At 40.4% G+C, this 19914-nt stretch overlaps 2 protein-coding genes across 6 annotated transcripts in view; both read right to left on the reverse strand.

The window, feature by feature from the left end:
* Positions 1 to 9510, reverse strand: part of HAUS6 (HAUS augmin like complex subunit 6) — a 42819-nt gene extending 33309 nt beyond the window's left edge. Inside the window, exons 1-4 of the mRNA XM_080820527.1 lie at positions 9096 to 9510; positions 4329 to 4424; positions 2012 to 2090; positions 735 to 867 (exon numbers count right to left, since the gene is read on the reverse strand). Of these exons, the coding sequence (XP_080676653.1) occupies positions 735 to 867; positions 2012 to 2090; positions 4329 to 4424; positions 9096 to 9223 (436 nt within the window). The 5' untranslated portion in view covers positions 9224 to 9510. The remainder of the gene's footprint in view (positions 1 to 734; positions 868 to 2011; positions 2091 to 4328; positions 4425 to 9095) is intronic.
* Positions 9511 to 11450: 1940 nt separating this feature from the next.
* PLIN2 (perilipin 2) overlaps positions 11451 to 19914 on the reverse strand; it is a 58421-nt gene continuing 49957 nt past the window's right edge. For 3 of the 5 annotated variants that reach the window (XM_080819734.1, XM_080819736.1, XM_080819737.1), the window contains exon 9: positions 11451 to 13249. In XM_080819734.1, coding sequence (XP_080675860.1) covers positions 13109 to 13249 — 141 coding nt within the window. In that variant the 3' untranslated portion in view covers positions 11451 to 13108. Of the gene's footprint in view, positions 13250 to 15240; positions 15377 to 19914 lie in introns of all 5 variants that reach the window. The other 2 variants (XM_080819735.1, XM_080819738.1) reach the window with 1 other exon arrangement.

A 19914-nucleotide genomic window follows, 5' to 3' on the forward strand; every position in this document is an offset into this window, starting at 1 on the left:
TGGCTCAGTGGGTTAACCCTCCACCTTCGGCTCGGGTCATGATCTCGGGATCCTGGGATTGAGTCCCGCATCGGGCTCTCTGCTTGGCAGGAGCCTGCTTCCTCCTCTCTCTCTCTCTGCCTGCCTCTCTGCCTACTTGTGATCTCTGTCAAATAGATAAATAAAATCTTTAAAAAAAATAATAAAAAAAAAATTAAAAAAGAGAAAAATGAACAATTATGAATATAGTATATAAAAAAACACAAGCTGCTCTTAAATATATGAAACAATTTTCAATCTAACTAAATAAGAGAAATACAAATTAAAACCACCCTGAGATTCCATTTTAACCTATCAGACTAAAAAGATAAAAATGTCTGACCACACACAATGTTGTTGAGCCTTTGGGAAAACAGAACCTCTCCATACACTGGTGACAGAGGTATAAACTGACCAATCTCGACAGAAAATACACGGATAACTAACAAAATGCACAATTCCTTTGACCAAGCAAATGGTCTTCAGAAATTATACATACACACACCAATAGTTACTTACGGTCGTTAGAGGCTTTCAAACTATAGTTCCTGTAGAATATTAACTATTACCTTGTGAGGTAATTTAATGTTTTTATCCTACCTTGCTTTATTAAAATCTCTTTATGACTTTATAAAATCTCTTTATGACTTATAAATTATGAAAAACAAAAATTTAAAAGTGAAAACAAAAAAATTCTTACTAAAAATATAACTTACTTTTAGAATGGGTTTTGATATAGTTTATTGCAACAAATCTTGCAAAATGATACATCAGATGAATAAACTTAGGACCACCAGGAGAAAGAAAAAGTGACCCAACAACTTGAGGAAAGCTACTTCCACATTCCACCTATGGAAAAAAGAAATAAGATAATTTGAAGACTTTATGAATAATAACCTTATCAAGTAATAACCATAACTCTGGGGAGCCCCAGGTGCACAGCTGTTTAGGTGTCTCTTGTTTTGACTCAGATCATGATCTCAGGGTCGGGATCAAGCCCCGCTTCTGGCTCCGCGCTCAGCGCAGAATCTGCTTAGAATCTCTCTCTCCCTCTCCCTCTGCCCCTCCCTCTGCCCCTCCCAACCCATGCCTCATGGGTGCTCTCTGTCAAATAAATAATAGAAAATAATAATAATAATAAAAATAATAATAGAAAATTCTGAAAATAGTAATACTGACAGCCATAATTCCTACTATGTAAAGATTATTCCATTTGAACCAGAAATTGAATATTTGAATATTTCTAAACTCTTGGTGGACTTGGTCACAAAAAATAATTATAATATAAAGCCACAATTATGGATACTGTATGGGGACACAAGTTAAGGTAATCTATCATCAAAAAAGTTTTCCCTGCCCAGCAGGGAGCCTGCTTCTCTCACTGCCTCTGCCTGCCTCTCTGCCTGCTTGTATGTACTCTCTCTCTCTGGCAAATAAATAAAATATGTAACAAACAAACAAATAAATAAATAAATAAAATCTTTTTAAAAATAAAATAAAATTTAAAAAGTTTCTTTAAACAAAAACTATGACATAAACTTGCAAGAACTCAGAAACCTATTTCCAATGCATCTAGGCAGCAAAGCTGGTTTCCTAGAAATACACAAAATCCTAACCAAAACCACCAAAAATATTATTTTAACAAGTATTTCTTCACTATTATACTGTTAGCATAAAAGCATTAAAGACTTCACCTCCAAAAAATTAATGTAGGATTACACTTCAATAAAGCCAAAAATAAAATTTAAGGTAGTTTTTTTTTTTTAAAGATTTATTTATTTGACAGAGACCACAAGCAGGCAGAGAAGTAGGTAGAGAGAGAGAGGGGGAAGCAGGCTACCCACCAAGCAGAGCGCCTGATGCGGGGCTCGATCTCAGGACCCTAAGACCACGACCTCAGCAGAAGGCAGAGGCTTAACCCACTGAGCCACTCAGGGATCCCTTAATGTAGTTTTTAACTTAAGTTTACATCTTTCAGAAAGAGAATACTTACAGAAATCTTTTTTAACCATTCATAGCAATGTTTCCGGAATTCAGTGTCACTCTTTTGGTCAAATGGAGGCCAACAAAGCCTTAAAAACAGATATAAAAGCATTAGAATTGTGTACAAAAAAACTCAGCAAAATTTTTAAACATGAAACTTCTGTCCTATACTAGAAACGTAAGTGCTAAATGAACCAAAGCTAATATTTATAGATTTCAACTAAAGAAGGACAGCAACTTGTGAGAAATTGGGCATTTTCCTTTATAAATTACCATAAGGTTGAGTCCAGTTTACCACAAATCATCAGTGTAGACATATATTAAATGAATGAAACATCATTAAAATTACTACAAATCAGCTAAAGAAGACAACACTCTCAATGAATTCACTGAACTAATGCAAAAAGATGGTATTAATAAATTAGTATGTTAAGCCTGGGGGGTGGGGGGGTGAGAGAGAGAGAAACATAAATGGTTGCACAGGAAGAGCATGGAAGGAATGACATGAGCGCTTTGCACTCCCAGAGACAACCCATAACACAGTCAGTGTGTACTACTGTTTTGTGTATAAACAATATATAAAATGATTACAAAGTTTTGCCTCTGTTTTAGTCAAAAACAAAGGACTTAAAATTTACCTATTACTTTCCCCTGATAAATTTTTTTCTGAGACATAATTATTTGTTTAGGACCTCATTTTTTAATACTTCTATGTCATAACATACATTATATAGTCATGTAAAAAATTAAGTATGCATTAAAAAAAGGACTAAAAGGCTAAAATATCAGCAGTGATACTTTCTGGTTAGTGAGTTTAGGAATGATGCTTACTTCCATCTTTACATTTTTCTATAGTTCCTGAATTACTTAAAATGAACTGTATTTTGTTTATAATCAGAAAAAGGGGGAAAAAATTAGAAAATCTATTTTTATTTGGCCAGAATAAGTCCTATAGCTTAAAGATAGAGATTTCCAAAAAAGATGTTTTAAATATACATGTGCTCCTGGTCACTCATAGCTTTAACCGGACACAAAATATTAAGAATAAATTATCAAAAATAACAATGCCTAAACAATGTACTTGTTGCTTTTCTTCTTTTTTTTTTTTTTGTTGTTATTGTTGCTTTTCTTCTTAAGATTTATTTTTAGAGACAGAAAGCACAAGTTGAGGGGCGCCTGGGTGGCTCAGTGGGTTAAAGCCTCTGCCTTCGGCTCAGGTCCTGAGCCCCTCAGGTCCTCAGCCCCACATCGGGCTCTCTGCTCATCAGGGAGCCTGCTTCCTCCTCTCTCTCTCTCTGCCTGCCTCTCTGCCTACTTGTGATCTCTGTCTGTCAAATAAATAAATAAAATCTTTAAAAAAAAAAAAAAGAAAGAAAGCACAAGTTGGGGGAAGGGCAGATGGAGAAGGAAAGAATCGTAAAGCAGACACTGTGCTTTTGTATTTAAGAGGATAACAGCAAAATACAAATATCAAAACAAACTTAAAACACTTTTTCTGGTGGTAGACACATGCAAAATATCTTGGAACCAAGGTTTACCGGTATTCATGTTTTTATCTCCTCCTTAAACTAATACTCAACAGTATCTAACATTAGACTAAACTTAATAGGAATGATTTTCTCCTACAGCACTTAACACTTATATATCACTGACAAAAATAGTAAGGATTTAGAGACACCCAAAAAGTAAAAATAGACAAGGAGCGCCTGGGTGGCTTAGTGAGTTGAGCCTCTGCCTTTGGCTCGGGTCATGATCTCAGGGTCCTGGGATCCCGGGCCCAGCATCGGGCTCTCCGTTCGGCGAGGAGCCTACTTCCCCCTCTCTCTCTCTGCCTGCCTGCTTGTGATCTCTCTCTCTCTCTCTCTCTGTGAAATAAATAAAATCTTAAAAAAAAAAAAAAAGTAAAAATAGACAAAACAAGTAATATTGCCTACAGAAAAAGGAGTAAGGCAGGGGGTAATCAGCAAAAACAAACAAACAAAAAAAAAGAATAAGGCAAAACTATACAGATAGACTGGTACCAATTAACTGTTTGGCCTAATTGTGACTAAGAAGAATGTTAGGAACTAAGTATATAAAACAAAAGTCTTATCTATAAAATAATCAATGATTTTAAAATATATGATTTTAAGATAGGTACCTAAGAAAAATCACTCAGATTTACAAAGGTCAAGCACTAAATTTATAAGATTCAAACCTGACTTTTGTGATATCCATTCATACTAGTAAAAGGACAAAGCTGAAATTCTGGCTTATATCAGAGCATACTCCCTTTTCAAATTTGAGAATGACTACTTATAAAAAGAAAAGAAAAGAACTTGACTCACTTGAAAACTTCTTTGGTGAGAGACTGGTCCAGTGTTTGAAACAAAAAATAAGAAACGATTTGAAAGGCATCACGGTTCAACTTGTCAAACATGTTCCTAGTAGTTTAAAAAGAAAGAGAAGCAGGGAAAAAAAAAAGAAAGAAAAATGGTTAATAAAACTAGACAGCATCAAAAGCTGTGTAAGAGTTTAACACAAATTAGTATTTTTCATTCTCTTCAAGAGGTCAAAGCAAATTAATTTTTTTAATTCATATACATTTTATAATTAAGAAAAACAAGTAGGGTGCCTGGGTGGCTCAGTCATTAAGCAGCTGCCTTCAGCTCAAGTCATGATCCCAGGGTCCTGGGGCAGGCTCCCTGCTCAGCGGGAAGCCTGCTTCTTCCTCTCTCACTCCCCCTGATTGTGTCACCTCTCTCCTTGTGTCTCTCTCTGTCAAATAAATAAAATCTTAAAAAAAAAAAAAGAGGGGCGCCTGGGTGGCTCAGTGGGTTAAAGCCTCTGCCTTCAGCTCAGGTCATGATCTCGGGGTCCTGGGATCGAGCCCCGCATCGGGCTCTCTGTTCAGCAGGGAGCCTGCTATCTCCTCCCTCTCTCTCTGCCTACCTCTCTGCCTACTTGTGATCTCTGTCTGTCAAATAAATAAATAAAATCTTTTAAAAAATAAATAAATAAATTTAAAAAAATAAATAAATAGTTCATTCCTTTAAAAAAAAAAGAAAAAAGAAAAGAAAAACAATAAAAATTTTCTGATTCTGATAATACTGATCAAATATAACACTGGTAGAACTTCCTTTATCGAGGGGCACCTGGGTGGCTCAGTCAGTTAAGCCTCTGTCTTCAGCTTGGGTCATGACCTCAGGGTGCAGGGATCAAGCCCCACATCGGGTTCTCTGTTCAGCAAGGAGCCTGCTTCCCCCCCCACCTCTGCCTGCCTCTCTGCCTACTTGTGATCTCTCTCTCTGTCAAATAAATAAATAAAATCTTTAAAAAAAAAAAAAAAAAACTTCCTTTATCGCAATGAGAATATTCTACAAAAAGAAAAGGAAAACCTAATTAGGTGGAGAGAAAACTGTGGCCTATTATATCCTGAAAATGACACAAACCAATAACAATAAAAATAGCTACCAATAGTTTATCATTTCCCAGGTAGTATTTTAAGCCTTTTACAGGCAATAACTCATCTAATCTTTACCACAACCATAAAGTTAAATACTGTACTAGCTGCTTTGCCATGGATTAATTCTAATGACATCAGATTGTAGTTTTTTAAATTTAAAGAGAATAGATAATTTGCCAAAACTATCCAAAATCACATTGGGAAGCAGAAGAGCAGTGACTTGAAATACGTCATCTGAACCCAGAGTCCAGGGTCTTAACCATTATGTTTTAACCCCAGAACCACCCTTATATGATGTAGTTCTACCAAGTCTTTTAAAGTTTTGATTGTCCTGATTTTCCTAATCAAGACAAGCCTTAAAAAAATACAATTACATTAAAAATAACAACCAACAGGGGCGCCTGGCTGGCTCAATGGGTTAAAGCCTCCGCCTTCGGCTCAGGTCATGATCCCAGGGTCCTGGGATTGGGCCCCGCAACAGGCTCTCTGCTCACTGGGGAGCCTGCTTCCTCCTCTCTCTCTGCCTGCCTCTCTGCCTACTTGTGATCTCTCTCTGTCAAATAAATAAATAAAATCTTTTGAAAAAATAAATAAATAAATAAATAAATAAAAATAAAAATAACCAACAAACCAAACCATATAAGAAATGCTACACAGCTATAAGGAATCAAGAGTTAGCGTAAGGGCAGTATGGCAGCCACTGGGCCAGAGTCATCAGCCACTGTTCTAGGATGGATGCCCACTCCTCACACCCTGTGTCTGGTAAGACACAGAAAATTCAGGCTTCAGGGACTACCAGAGCCAGAAGGAGGAGAGTTTTCTGAACTTCATCTACAACAACCTGCTGATGAAAAAGGATCCACCTCGGATGTCATGTTCTACTGCATGGCCCACCTGTAGGATTTTAAGCTACACTTCGGCAATTCCCAAGGCAAACCAAGTCAAACTTGGCACAGAGATACAGCCACCATTTTTCAAAGTCCTTGTAGTAAAGTCTGAGTAGTACCAGGGGAAATGGGGTGGGAGAAATGGGGTGGCTGGGTGACGGACACTGGGGAGGGTATGTGCTATGGTGAGTGCTGTGAATTGTGTAAGACTGATGATTCACAGACCTGTACCCCTGAAACAAATAATACATTATATGTTAATTTAAAATTTAAAAAAAAAAACAATTTAAGTTCTCTGGATAAGTGAAAAGGGGATAAAAATGGAGCACATATCCCAAGAGAAGTTAAAAGTTCACACTCAGGAAAGAAAAGAAATAACCTGTCAAAGTTATCAGATAAAAGATTATAAGAACCCTCCCCCATTATTCTAGTATAAAAAGGTCATCTGCATGGGTGCAAAAGAGAAGAGTTCACCACAGTAGTATCAAAGGAAGTTAAAAGCAAAAGAAGCAAATAACTATAAAGGAAAAGTCTCAGAAGAAACTGAGGACATCATCAAAAAGGGGCAGGGGAAGCTCATTAGAACATAATAGAATATATCTAAGGATATTCTATGTGCTAATATGAAATATTTTTAACACTTAAAACAGAGATCTGAGATCTTCCCATGTCTGGTACATTTTCAACAATTATCTGTAGGGATATCTCAATTGTGTGATTCCTTATTTTCAGACTAGAAAAAAAAAACTGGCTTAAGAGTTAGGCAATTACTTGGGGTGCCTGGGTGGCTCAGTGGGTTAAGCCTCTGCCTTCCACTTAGGTCATGATCTCAGGGTCCTGGGATCAAGCCCCGAATACAGCTCTCTGCTGGAGGGGGAGTCTGCTCCCCACCCCCCCCCCGGCCCCCCGCCACTGCTCTGCCTACTTGTGACCTCTCTCTCTCTGTCAAAGAAATAAAATCTTAAAAAAAAAAAAGTTAGGCAATTACAAAAGGAGCTGTGACGCACTGGAATGCAGGACAAATGTAGGGGAGTACACCTTTGAACAGAAAAAGCTTTGTTCTCAAGTTGAAATAAAACGAGTTGAGATTAAAGCTCCCATGCTTATCCATATGTCAAACAACTCTTGTCCTTGAAATGTTTCTATTCCTCAACTAACACAAAGGAAGATCCTTCCTTCTTATTATCTCTCAAGCCTGGTATTTTTCACATAGTATCCTGCTGTCTTCCCTTTAACACTTATTAGAATTTTTAGTAAGATATCTGTTGAAGGTTTGTTCATTCACTAGACTGAGATTCTGCAAGGGGAAAGTTTATGCCTATTCTGTTCACCCTGCGTACCCATATTATATGTAAGTGAATTAAAAAAGCTAAAAAAATTTTTTGTCAATTTGGCAGTATATTCAAGCCTGAAGCATTTTAAAGAGGACACCTGTTTCAAAATGATAGCTCCCTCCTAACAACCAACTAAAATGACTCTTAGGGATCATCTATGATGGTGCTGGGGAGGAGGGAGCCCAGATTTTAACTAATTTTCAAAGGTAGAAAACAGACTGCAGCTGGAGAGAAAACTCAAATTGCTAAACACTGAAGAGAAGGATGCGGTGGAAATGGCAAGCATCCTCAGTGAAGGCCTGGAGAAGCTTCAAGCTTCTCTGCCAGTACAAAGAAAATGAAACTATACTGTGGGCAAGTAAATCATGTGAAATAACTGGACTATTTATTAATACATAAGTATAACCTTAGAAATGCTCTCTACTGGTTGACAATTTTTAGAATAGGCTTCTAAACAAAGCACTTCTACATGTAAATAACAGTAACCTCTAAACAAATAGTTAACCAGTAAATCTTAATTATGGCTCTAAGCACACACACACAAAAAAAAGTATGGCTCTAAACCTTTGACAGTAAAACAACATACATTTGAAAAAAGTCAAGAAGGAGGCACGGAAGGGCAGGAAAGTGTGAGTGAGCTAATGAATTATCTTATAAATAACAGCAACTTTCATTGTGAAATTACATACTGGGGAATCAAGAGATCGTTTGAACTGATATATAAAGAAATAGACGTCTAAGCACATTAGTAAAACACTGCCACTAGAAAAATGAAAACAATCAGAAAAGTCAAAAGACAGAACAGTTAACAACCTACTTATCTCCAATTTCTCTTGGGCTATAGTGAAAAAGATAATACCCCCTAAGTTGGTAAGTTTAGACACAGGAATACATACAAAGTATCTAGATTTATGTTCACAACCATTATATTAGAGACAAAGTAGGGAGGGATTTTTACTTTCCATTTTCATACACTTTTCTACTATTTTTTTCTGAACTACGCAACGTCTCAGTTTGTTAATTCAAAAAGTAAAAATTATCAACTAGAAAACCACCACCATGAAAGGCTCCTTGGGTCCCAAAGTCGTTGAACATACTGTTCTCACACCCTTCCACGACCAACTCTCCATCCCTCCATGGACTTCACAGACCACCCAGCATCACCACTAAAGCAGGATTAAGCTATCCCTCCAGTCTTGCCCCAACTGCAGACACGACCCCTTACAAAGCGTTCCCGCACCGTTCCGCGATTGATAGTTTCTGCCACCAGGCTGGCACCCGCAAAGAGCAAGGGCTTTGTGCCAGTGGCGGCACAAAGTAACCGCGGGACTACTTGATTTCATCACCCAGCGAGGTCCGCGAAAGGGTGGGTCACACCAGCGCGTCCCAGCTCGGACTCCCCCCGCCCCGTCAGCCCCGGCTCCTTACACTCCGAGGTGCGTGTGCGACACGATCTTTCCGCAGGCAATGGTGGCCGGGCCTGGCTCGAAACCGAGCGCCTGCAGATACATCCAGAGATGCTCCTTCTCGAAAGAAGTGACCCACACCGAGGTCATCTTCGCCGTAGGCAGTATCACTGCAAAAGAAGTAAGCACAGGCCCGAGAGACTCAGAGTGGCTTCAGGCTCCCTCCCTACGGGCAGCCTGAGGTAGCGGCGGCCCCTCCATTGTCACCGCCTGTTCCTCTGTCGCCCGGAGCCATGTCGCCTCAAACGGCCATGAAGTCTCAGGGAAACGAAGCCTTTAACGGTACTACGGTACAGCTGCCTAAGCAAAGCCTACAAAAACCAAGACTCCCGCGCTTCCGGAAAAGCGGTAAGCGCTGGCGCTGCCTGGCTTCCGGTGGAGGAGGGACTTCCACGGCCGACTATATTTCCCGCCATGCAATGCACCCTAGTCTCCATCTCGTCCCGCCAGGCCCTACCGAAAAACTACAAAACCCACAGTGCATTGCGTCGCCAGCGAAGACTTTTGAGTTCGCGTAACTTCAAACGCTATCTCGCAGTTGCTCCGTGGCTTGGCGCTTTCTTCTGTTTTGTGGCTATGGTTCCTTTTTCTCCTGTTGGTTGATTTCGTCAGGTAAAAGAAAAAAAAAAAATGGAGCTTTGGGACTGTGGCTCGGTGTAGAAGAAAAAGCAATGGGTTCCATCCTAACCTATCTCACTAGCTGTGGGTTGTAACGACATATAAACACTACGCCCTAGGTCTGTCATTAATAAAATGCCCTCTTGTATGCCCTCAAATGCTGAGTGTTCCTTTCATCTGGCAGCACAACTGCTTCGGAGGGGGCTTTATGCGATGGGTATTGACTAGCATAAATAAAGAATGGAAAGGCCAGGAGAGTAAAGTTCAGAAAATGACAAATCATGTGCCACTCCACTCAATCTTTATATGCCAGCAATCCAACTTAACATTTTTAAAAAATGGCTTAATGTGTCATTCTAGGTGAATGACCTTATAACTACCACCAAGGACAAGAAATAAAACTTTTCCAGCCATTTCTGAAACCCCTCCTTTCCCAAGAAAAGAACCACCATTTTCACTTTTATAGTAATCACTTCTTTGCACTGTCTTATAGTTTCGCCAGTTAAATGTGCTTCTCTGGACACTATAGTTCAGTCTTACCCTTTTTATACTTGCCTTGCCCTCTTCTTTTTTTTCATTTTTTTTTTCAGTCTTTAACAGATTTTTTCTTTTTTTTTTAATACTATCACTTAATATACAGGCTTTCCTCCATCCTCCCTTACTCCTTTTTTTCTTATGACTTTTCTGTTGAGGAACAGAATAATATTTGACCTGAATAATATGCCTTACTCTAGGTTTTACTGATTGTATCTTTGCTGTAGTTCAACATGTTCTTCTGTTTCTGTCCTCTGTATTTCCTTCAAATTGGCCCCTGGATCCAGAGGATTGATGAGATTCAGATATGATCCCTATGGCAAGTCTAGTTGATGGTGGTGCTGTTTCATCAATCTGTACATAGCTTTATTTATGCCATTGACAGCCATTGATGCTGAATGCCTAGATCTATTAATATAGTGGACATTGCAAAATGTCAAAATTCTAAATTATTATTTGCTATGACCTGAATGTTGGCTCCTCTCTCCCCCTAATTCCTGTGTTGAAACCCTACTCCTCAATGTGATGGTATTAGAAGGTGGGGTCTTTGGAAGATAATTAGGATTAGATGAGATCATAAGGGTGGAACCCTCCTGAACAGGATTAATGTCCTAAGAGTCACAAGAGAGCTTGCTTAAGGCTCTGCTTTTTCCACCGTTTAAAGATATAAAGGCAAGTGGATTCACTGCAACCTAGAAGGGTCTTCATCAAACCCAACCAGGCTGATACCCTGATGGCAAACTTTCAGCCTCCAGAACTGTGAGAAATACTTGTCTGTTGTGTAAACCACTCAGTCTAAGGTAATTATAGCAGTCCAAACTGACCAAGATAATCATTTTTTTCTTGTTAGTAGCAATAATGTTATGATAGAAATTTTCCCACATTTACTGTTTTATCCAGGGGTAAGGATACAAGGAAAAACAGGGTGCCTGGGTGGCACAGTCAGCTGGGAGTCCAACTCTGGTTTTCTGCTCAGGTCTGATCTCAGGGTTGTGGGATGGATCCTGTGTTGGGTTGCACACTCAGTGTGGGGTCTGCTTAGGACCCTCTTGCTCTCACTCTGCCCCTCCCCACCTCTAAAATAAATCAGTAAAATCTTAAAAATATAGGTGTATATATAAAGGAAGATAAATCATTCATTCTTTCTCTTTATTTTTTCTTTTTTAAATTAAAGTTCAATTGAGTAACATACATTGTTTATTTGTTTCAGGGGTACAGTTCTGTGATTCATAAGTCTTGTAAAATACCCAGTGCTCATTACAACACATGTTGTCCCCAAAGTCCCCATTATTCCAACCCCCGACTACCCTCCCTTCCAGCAACCCTCAGTTTGTTTCCTGAGATTGAGTCTCTTACGGTTTATCTCCCTCTCTGGTTTCATCTTGTTTCATTTTTTTCTCTCTTCCCCTATGATCCTCTGTCTTGTTTCTCAAATTCCTCATACCAGAGAGTTCATATAATAATTGTCTTTCTCTGACTGACTTATTTTGCTTAGCATAATACCCCCAGTTCTATCCACATCTTTGCAAATGGCAAGATTTAAATTTTTTTTTGATGGCTGTTTTTTCCTTTATTTAACAGTTAATTGGTTTGTTATCATCCCCTGAAGGTGACCAATTAAATTTCTATATGTATAATGATACACTTCGATATTTAAAAGGGTTCGCACTTGATGGGGTTCAACCTATTGCAATTATTATCCTTACTGAAGTTCAAACTGTCCTATCTTTAGTCAATGGGAGACTCTTCAAGTCAGTTTCCTTGCCATATGGAGTAGCAAGAAGTTCAAGGATCATCTTGTAAATTTTCTGCCTCAAACCTGGAATCAGCCATTTCTCCAAGAAGCCCTGCTTTCTTTTAGTGGGAAAAGACATTTCAAAACTACTATTTGGACACTAGGGATGCTCACAACTACTGGGTCAACCGTTGTTTCTACCATTTAATACTTATTTAACACTACTTTATGCCAGGTATTGCTCTAAGCTTTTCACAAATGTTAATTTGTTTATTCTTCATAACAAACTCTACTATTATGCCCATTTTACAGATGAGGAAGTAGAGGTATAAGGAAATTAAGTAACTTGTTTAAAGTCACACAACTAGTAAGTGGCAGAGCCAATATTAGAACACACAGTCTTTACTTATTGCGATATACTTCCTCCTAGTTGATCTATTTTCAATCAGTTGCCCACCACTAGGCTAGGAGAAAGAAAAAAACAAAAAACAAAAAACAAAAACGCTGACCCACAGACCTATTAAGATACCCACCCTGGGAGACCAAAAATAAAGACAAAAGTGTCAATATATAAGTTAAAAAAATGTTTTTAGGGGCGCCTGGGTGGCTCAGTGGGTTAAAGCCGCTGCCTTCGGCTCGGGTCATGATCCCCGCATCGGGCTCCTGCTCAGTGGGGAGCCTGCTTCCTCCCTTCTCTCTCTGCCTGCCTCTCTGCTTACTTGTGATCTGTCTGTCAAATAAATAAATAAAATCTTTAAAAAAAAAAGTTTTTAATCACTCTGATTCAAGATTATACACAGCACAATTTTTATTATAGGCAAATCAATGATTAAATTTTGAATTACATGAAATGACATATGCTGCAGAACTAGATTCTCTTACAAAAGTTTACACCAATCAGAGTTTCATTACAATTAAGACCAAGTAGCCAAAAAGAAAGAAAGGAAGGAAGGAAGGAAGAAAGGAAAAAAGAAAGAAATTGTAACCCACAAGAGGTTAATCCCCAAAGCCTCGGGAATAAACACATGAGCAAGCATGAAGTTTAATGTGACCCAAATTGTATATTCAGCCAAAAGGAGTATGTCTTGTTAGTTATTCAATGTTTTGCCCTGAGAGGACTCAGGACCATTAGCATGAGAGTAATCTGATGCATCCTCCTCTTCCAAAGCTATAATATCTGGAATTTCATCAGTCTCAGATGTCAAGTCTATGGCAGTGAAATCAAATACCTGAAAAAGAAGAATCTTGGATATTAAAACAAACACTAATGAAATGTGCAGTCACGTCCAGGTGAGCTCCTAGATACACGTCTGCTTGTGAATGGCCCTTACTTTCTCCATAGACAGGCTAACAAGGTGTTTATAGTCTTAGTCCCACAATTCACTCATATTATAAAAGCACTAAGGAAACTTCTCTTTGAAAGGAATCTATCGGGCGCCTGGGTGGCTCAGTGGGTTAAAGCCGCTGCCTTCGGCTCAGGTCATGATCCCAGCGTCCTGGGATCGAGCCCCGCATCGCATCCGGCTCTCTGCTCAGCGGGGAACCTGCTTCCTCCCTTCTCTCTCTGCCTGCCTCTCTGCCTACTTGTGATCTGTCTGTCAAATAAATAAATAAAATCTAAAAAAAAAAAAAATTAAACTGAAAGGAAACTACCTAGGGTGGAACTTACTAAATGAATGTGTTTTATAAAATACAAAATATCAGGCCTTTCTGGTTATTCATCTATTAATTTACTATTCTCTTAAAAACAGTAATGCTCCACTTTTGTCATAAGTGTGACCTACAAATATAAACCCTTTGGGAAATGTCTAGGAACTGAGGAAGGAAAAGGTCTTTTAATAGTTGAAATAGCCATCACAAAGTCCTAGCATTTCTCCGCAGAGGAAAGGCTTTCAGGGATAAGAATTTCTAGGAACTCTTCCTTTACATGCAAATTTGATAAGCTAAGTGATGTTTCCTAGCCAACAGCAGATTAGAAGCAGAAAATTAGTAAGGTCTAATAAATTACTGAAGGCTGGAAGCTTGACAGCAGAGAAAAAGGTTGGCTAATCACCTAACAGAAGCAACATAACTAGCAACACAAAAATCCGTCAAAACACAGAGAGAGGGGGAGGAAGGAAATGAGTCATTGTTTAACAGGTACAGAATTTATGTTTGGGATGATAAAGTTCTAGAACCGTAAAGTGGTAACGATGGCACAACATGGTGAATGTACACAATGCCATGGAATTGTACCCTTAAGAATGGTTACAATAGTAAATTTGATGTTGTGTATATTTCACAATTAAGAAATAGTAAAACAAGAGGGAAAACAGACAATAAGAAGGAATCTTGTTTGTTGTACTTTTCCCTTTGGACTCAGGTGCTCAGAGAAACGTCTGGTCTGAGTACAGACTTCTACCATTTGTTCCCAAGGCTCTCAGTTTGTGCAGATCTAACTGCATTCTAGCTATTTATGAATGCTGACTTTGCAAATATTCAATGCAACCTGACATCCACAAAATCCAACGAGTTTACAAATTCATTCAGAACATTAACTAGACAAGTCAACTATTGCAACTTTAGCCTTATTAGTTAAAAGATATGCATGACTTAGCTCTCTCTTCTGAACTATCTCTACTAATTGTATGGGGGGGGGTTGTTGCGGTTTTGGTTTTTTTTTAAGATTTTATTTATTTGAAAGAGAGAGAGTGAGTGAGAGAGAGCATGAGCTGGGGGAAGGGGAGAAGCAGACTCCCCTGTTAAGCAGGGAACCTGACATGGGGCTCAATCCCCAGACCCTGGGATCATGACCTGAGCCAAAGGCAGTTGCGAACCAACTGAGCCATCCAGGTGCCCCATATTAATTGTATGTTTTAACATCCAATATCACTTTTTTTTAATTTTTAAACAAATACACAATAGAACAGGAAGCTATGACACAAGAAGATTCAGGCCAAGAAATTTTCTGGACTCCAAATAGGAGGCAAGCTGCAGTTTTCTCCCATCAGACAGTGCTGGGGAGGGCACCTGGGTGGCTCTGTTAGTTAAACTGGCTGCCTTAGGCTCAGGTCATGATCCCAGGCTTCTGGGATGGAGCCCTGCGGCAGGCTCCTTGCTCAGTGAGGAGCCTGCTTCTCTCCCTGCCACTCCCCCTGCTTGTGCACTCTCTCTCTCTCTCTGTGTGTGTGTGTGTAATAAATAAAAATCTTAAGAGAAAAAAAAAAAAAAAGAGGGGCACCTGGGTGGTTCAGTCATTAAGCGTCTGCCTTCAGCTCAGCTCATGATCTCCGGGTCCTGGGATCCTGCCCGATGGGAAGACTACTCCTCCCTTTTCCACTCCCCCTGCTTGTGTTCCCCTCTCTTGCTGTGTCTCTCTGTCAAATATATAAAATTTTTGGAAAAAGTTTTAAAAAAAGAAGAGTGCTAGAACAACAACAACAAAAAAAATACTTGCCCTTCGAAATCAATAGACATCAATCTAAACCCCGTCCTACCATCTATCTTTTCAAACTGTTTCCTCACCTCTCACATGAGGAAAACACCTAATTCATTTGGTTACTTATGAAGAATGAAGGTAGAATGAGCCTAACTTGTAAAAGGTGCCTAATAAACAGTAGCTTTTATTTTCATTAGTTCCTTAAAGACCAACACACATACACACTACCTCCAAAGTCACCTATAGGCTAGGTAATTGTTGGCCTAAAGCAGAATTCTTTGCAGAAGGTTGATTATCTCACTCTCAAAATTTTAGGGGAAAAGTTTAGAGTACTACTGTAAAAAATAATAATAATTTAAAACATGCCTCTAGTACCTGAGATGCTTTAGAAGAGCCATACAATTCCCCCTCCATAAATCCAGAATGATCCAGAGTGGCTAATTTCCATTAAATTCCTGGCTGTCAGCAAAACCTACTTGGGGGCTGTGACTAAAACAGTGTGGGGCAACCAAGAGGTAGTCACAGTCCATCAGGTTCCCACGGAGAGTTTAACGTAAAATGTTGCAGTTGTGCCTGACCATCTACACGAGGTTTTTACAAATGTGGCACAAGAGAAATCATTTCATACACCTATAAAATGAATCCCTTTTTCACTGACAAGAACAAGTGTAGTCTAGACCATTGATGGAGTGTAAAGAGTTTCTTGCAGAGAACGCCCCCTCAGGGCTAGAGGCCAAACTCAGAAACAGACCACAAAATTACTGAGATAACCACAGTCCCTCCCTGAAAGAACAGGAAGCTAGCAACACATTCTTTCCAAGGAAACCAAATGACCATGCTAGGATTCCTGTGACCCTGTGTACCTTTTTTTTTTTTTTAAAGATTTTATTTATTTATTTGAGAGAGAGAGAGAGAGAAGAAGGTCAGAGGGAGAAGCAGACTCCCCATGGAGGTGGGAGCCCGATGTGGGACTCAATCCCAGGACCCCGGGATCATGACCTGAGCTGAAGGCAGACACTTAACCCGCTGAGCTACCCAGGCGCCCTTAAGATTTTATCTATTTGAAGGAAAGACAGTGAGAGTACAAGAGGGGAGAAGGTCAGAGGGAGAAGCTGACTCCCCGTGGAGCTGGGAGCCCGATGCAGGACTGGATCCTGCAACTCCGGGATCATGATCTGAGCCGAAGGCAGTTGCTTAACCAACTGAGCCACGCAGGCGCCCAGCCCTGTGTACCTTTGTGCAGGTTGCTCATCATACGACCTTGGGGGGCACCTTTCTCATCTCACTTCATGGAGTCCCTTATTTACTATGACAACTTTTCAGAAGGTGGCGCTACACATATTGAAGCTAGGTGCCATTTTTTCATTTGCCTAAAGGTGGCCTACTGGTGACCTGAGGCCCTGGATAGATGAGACTGTTCCAGAAATAAAAATATTGGGGCGCCTGGGTGGCTCAGTGGGTTAAAGCCTCTGCCTTCGGCTCAGGTCATGATCTCAGGGTCCTGGGATCGAGCCCCACATCAGGCTCCCTGCTGAGCAGAGAGCCTGCTTCCCCCCCTTTCTCTCTGTCTGCCTCTCTGCCTACTTGTAGTCTCTGTCTGTCAAATAAATAAAGTAAAATCTTAAAAAAAAAAAAAAAAGATTTTTTAAAAAGCGTCCAACTCTTGATTTCCGCTCAATTCATGATTTCAGGGTCCTGGGATGGAGCCCGGGTCCGCTTGGCACTCAGCAGGGAGTCTGTTAGAGATTCTCGCTCTTGCTCTTGCTCTCCCTCTCCCCACCCTGTGCCTGTGCTCTCTCTGAATCTATAACCATTCGAAATAGATTTGCCTGTGCAGCTTGTTGACATGCTTGCAAGCTGGAGAGCTGGGAGCACCTTGGTTCTGCTTTATTTGAACAGTGTGGTACAATTGGTACTACCTCCAGGTGCACATCCCCTTCCCTGCTGTAGAAACACCCTCTCGTACCCCGATGATTTCTCTTTAGCTAACAAGTTTGTAGAAGTGGCTAGAACTCTCAGCATAGGAAGTCATCCCAAGAAAATTAAAGTGATCTAGTCACTGTTAGCTCCTGTGTATTCATCTGAGCAGATAAACCAAGAGTATGTCTTAGGACACTATGGAACCAACACTGAGGGTCTTATTTGGAGAGAAGGGACTACAGGTAACCCTAGTCCTATTTTTATCAATGGTTAAAGTAATTTGTTTCTAGGGCACCTGGGTGGCTCAGTGGGTTGAGGCTTCTGCCTTCGGCTCAGGTCGTGTGTGATCCCTGGGATTAAGCCCCAATTTGGGCTCTCTGCTCAGCGGGGAGTCTGCTTCCCCCCCTCTCTGCCTGCCTCGGCCTACTTGTTATCTCTGTCAAATAAATAAAAAATCTTTAAAAAAAAAAGTAATTTGTTTCCTCTTTCCTTTGCTTCCGAGAGTAGTCCATAGATCACCTGCAGCAGAAATCACTAGGAATGATGCTCTTTTCTTTTTTTTAAGGGATGCTTTTAGAGTGGTTTTTGTTTTGTTTGTTTGTTTGTTTAACTTATTTTTTGAAGGGATGCTTTTAAAAAGTGCAGATGCCTGGTACTACCACCAAGACCTAGTAAACAGAATCTCTGGATGTGGAACCCAGGAATCTGCATTTTATCAATCTTTCCAGTTGATAATCCCTGGCATAGACAGAGAGGACAGGAGAACGCTACCTAATGATGTTATCTGTGCAGAGTTCACTAGGGTTATTTTATACGTGGAGTCAGTCTGATAGGTAAATGAGCTATGTCCTTAGCTGAGTTTTCCTGTGCTCCAGCCAGCGTAGATGAAATATCTACTCTTTTTAATGCTAAGTTTTTTAAAAATTTATTTATTTGGGGGGCGCCTGGGTGGCTCAGTGGGTTAAAGCCTCTGCCTTCAGCTCAGGTCGTGATCCCAAGGTCCTGGGATCCAGCCCCGCATTGGACTCTCTGCTCAGCAGGGAGCCTGCTTCTCCCCCTCTCTCTGCCTGCCTCTCTGCCTATTTGTGATTTGTCTGTCAAATAAATGAATAAAATCTTTAAAAAAAATTTATTTATTTGAGAGAGTGAGTGACAGAGAGCGTGAGAGGGGAGAAGGTCAGAGAGAGAAGCAGACTCCCCACAGAGGTGGGAGCCCAATGTGGGACTCGATCCTGGAATCGATCTGGGATCACGACCTGAGCCGAAGGCAGTCACTCAACCAGCTGAGCCACCCAGGTGCCCAATGCTGTTTTCATTTAAGCGGTTGGCTTCACCAAGTGTTGGTGAAGGTGTGGAGAAGTCGGAACCCCCATAGCTTGCTGGCAGGCACGTAAGATGCAGCAACCACTGTGAACAGTCTGGCAGTTCAATTAGACACAGTGACTACATGACCCACTCCCAATGCCTCTCTCACGCATACACCCAAGAGAAATGAAAACAGAATTGAAGTGGTAACTGTTTCTCCATCATCATCTACGTGGAAATACCAGTTAGTCTCTTCATTACTTTTGTAAAGTGTCAGTTAACAACATTGTCCACTACTTTCCTCACTTTAAGTTCTAGGAGACATTAGAACTCCCCCACCACCCCCAGCAGGAAATATCCCTTAAGTTAGCATTCTCTTTTGCTTTGGCCAATAAAACTGAAAACCCAAACTGTTGCCCTGCCATTCCTGTACTGCTTTATGTGATATTCTGCAGGTTAATTTTGTAAGGTAGGGAATTTTTCAATTAGCAGACTGGGGCCAGAGTGAGGGACAAGTAGTGTTCTACCCCAGTTACTACTTGAATGGTCATCAACAAGCTTCCCCTACGACGATAAATACTGCTTGGGGAAAGTTTCTGGTCTTTCCATTCTCATCACAGTTCATGCCTTCTACTATTACAAACTCAAACAGTGAATTAAATAATTTTTTAATGCAACTACATATATAGAAAAATGTAGCTATCTACACATTTCACTAGACCATAATCCATGCAGACCTCAGTGTGCGGTCACTCCTGGAGCTCGCGCAGTCCCAAGTCCCTAAGAGCCCAGGAGAGGAGACTGGCAAGGGGCCCTCCTTTCCATAGTCCCACATCTACTCTCCCAGGAATCATTTACACTTCATTTCTTGAAGATTTATGCACAAATATCGATCCTGCTCTGTATTCCTCCCTCCCTCCCCAGCCACCTCCGTGAGCTAAATGGTCTTCTGAAAGGAATAGCTCAGCAACCCCCAGGAGGCTCGGCTGGTTAAGCGTCTGCCTTAGGCTCAGGTCATGATCCCAGCGTCCTGGGATCATGCCCCCCGCCTCAGGGCCCTTGCTCAGTAGGGTGCCTGCTTCTCACTCTCCCCGTGTCCCCTGCTATCTCAGATAAATAAATCTCTTTTTAAAAAAAAAAAGGAAAAGTTCAAATAGACCAAATTTCAGTTTTTCCTTTCTCACTTTATTAGCTCTTTAGTATCTGTAATGCCTTATCAAAGTGGATATATCTCCCTAATCATCACCTGGT

This window comes from Martes martes, assembly GCF_963455335.1.
Source record: "Martes martes genome assembly, chromosome: 12".
NCBI classification, from domain to species: Eukaryota; Metazoa; Chordata; class Mammalia; order Carnivora; family Mustelidae; genus Martes; species Martes martes.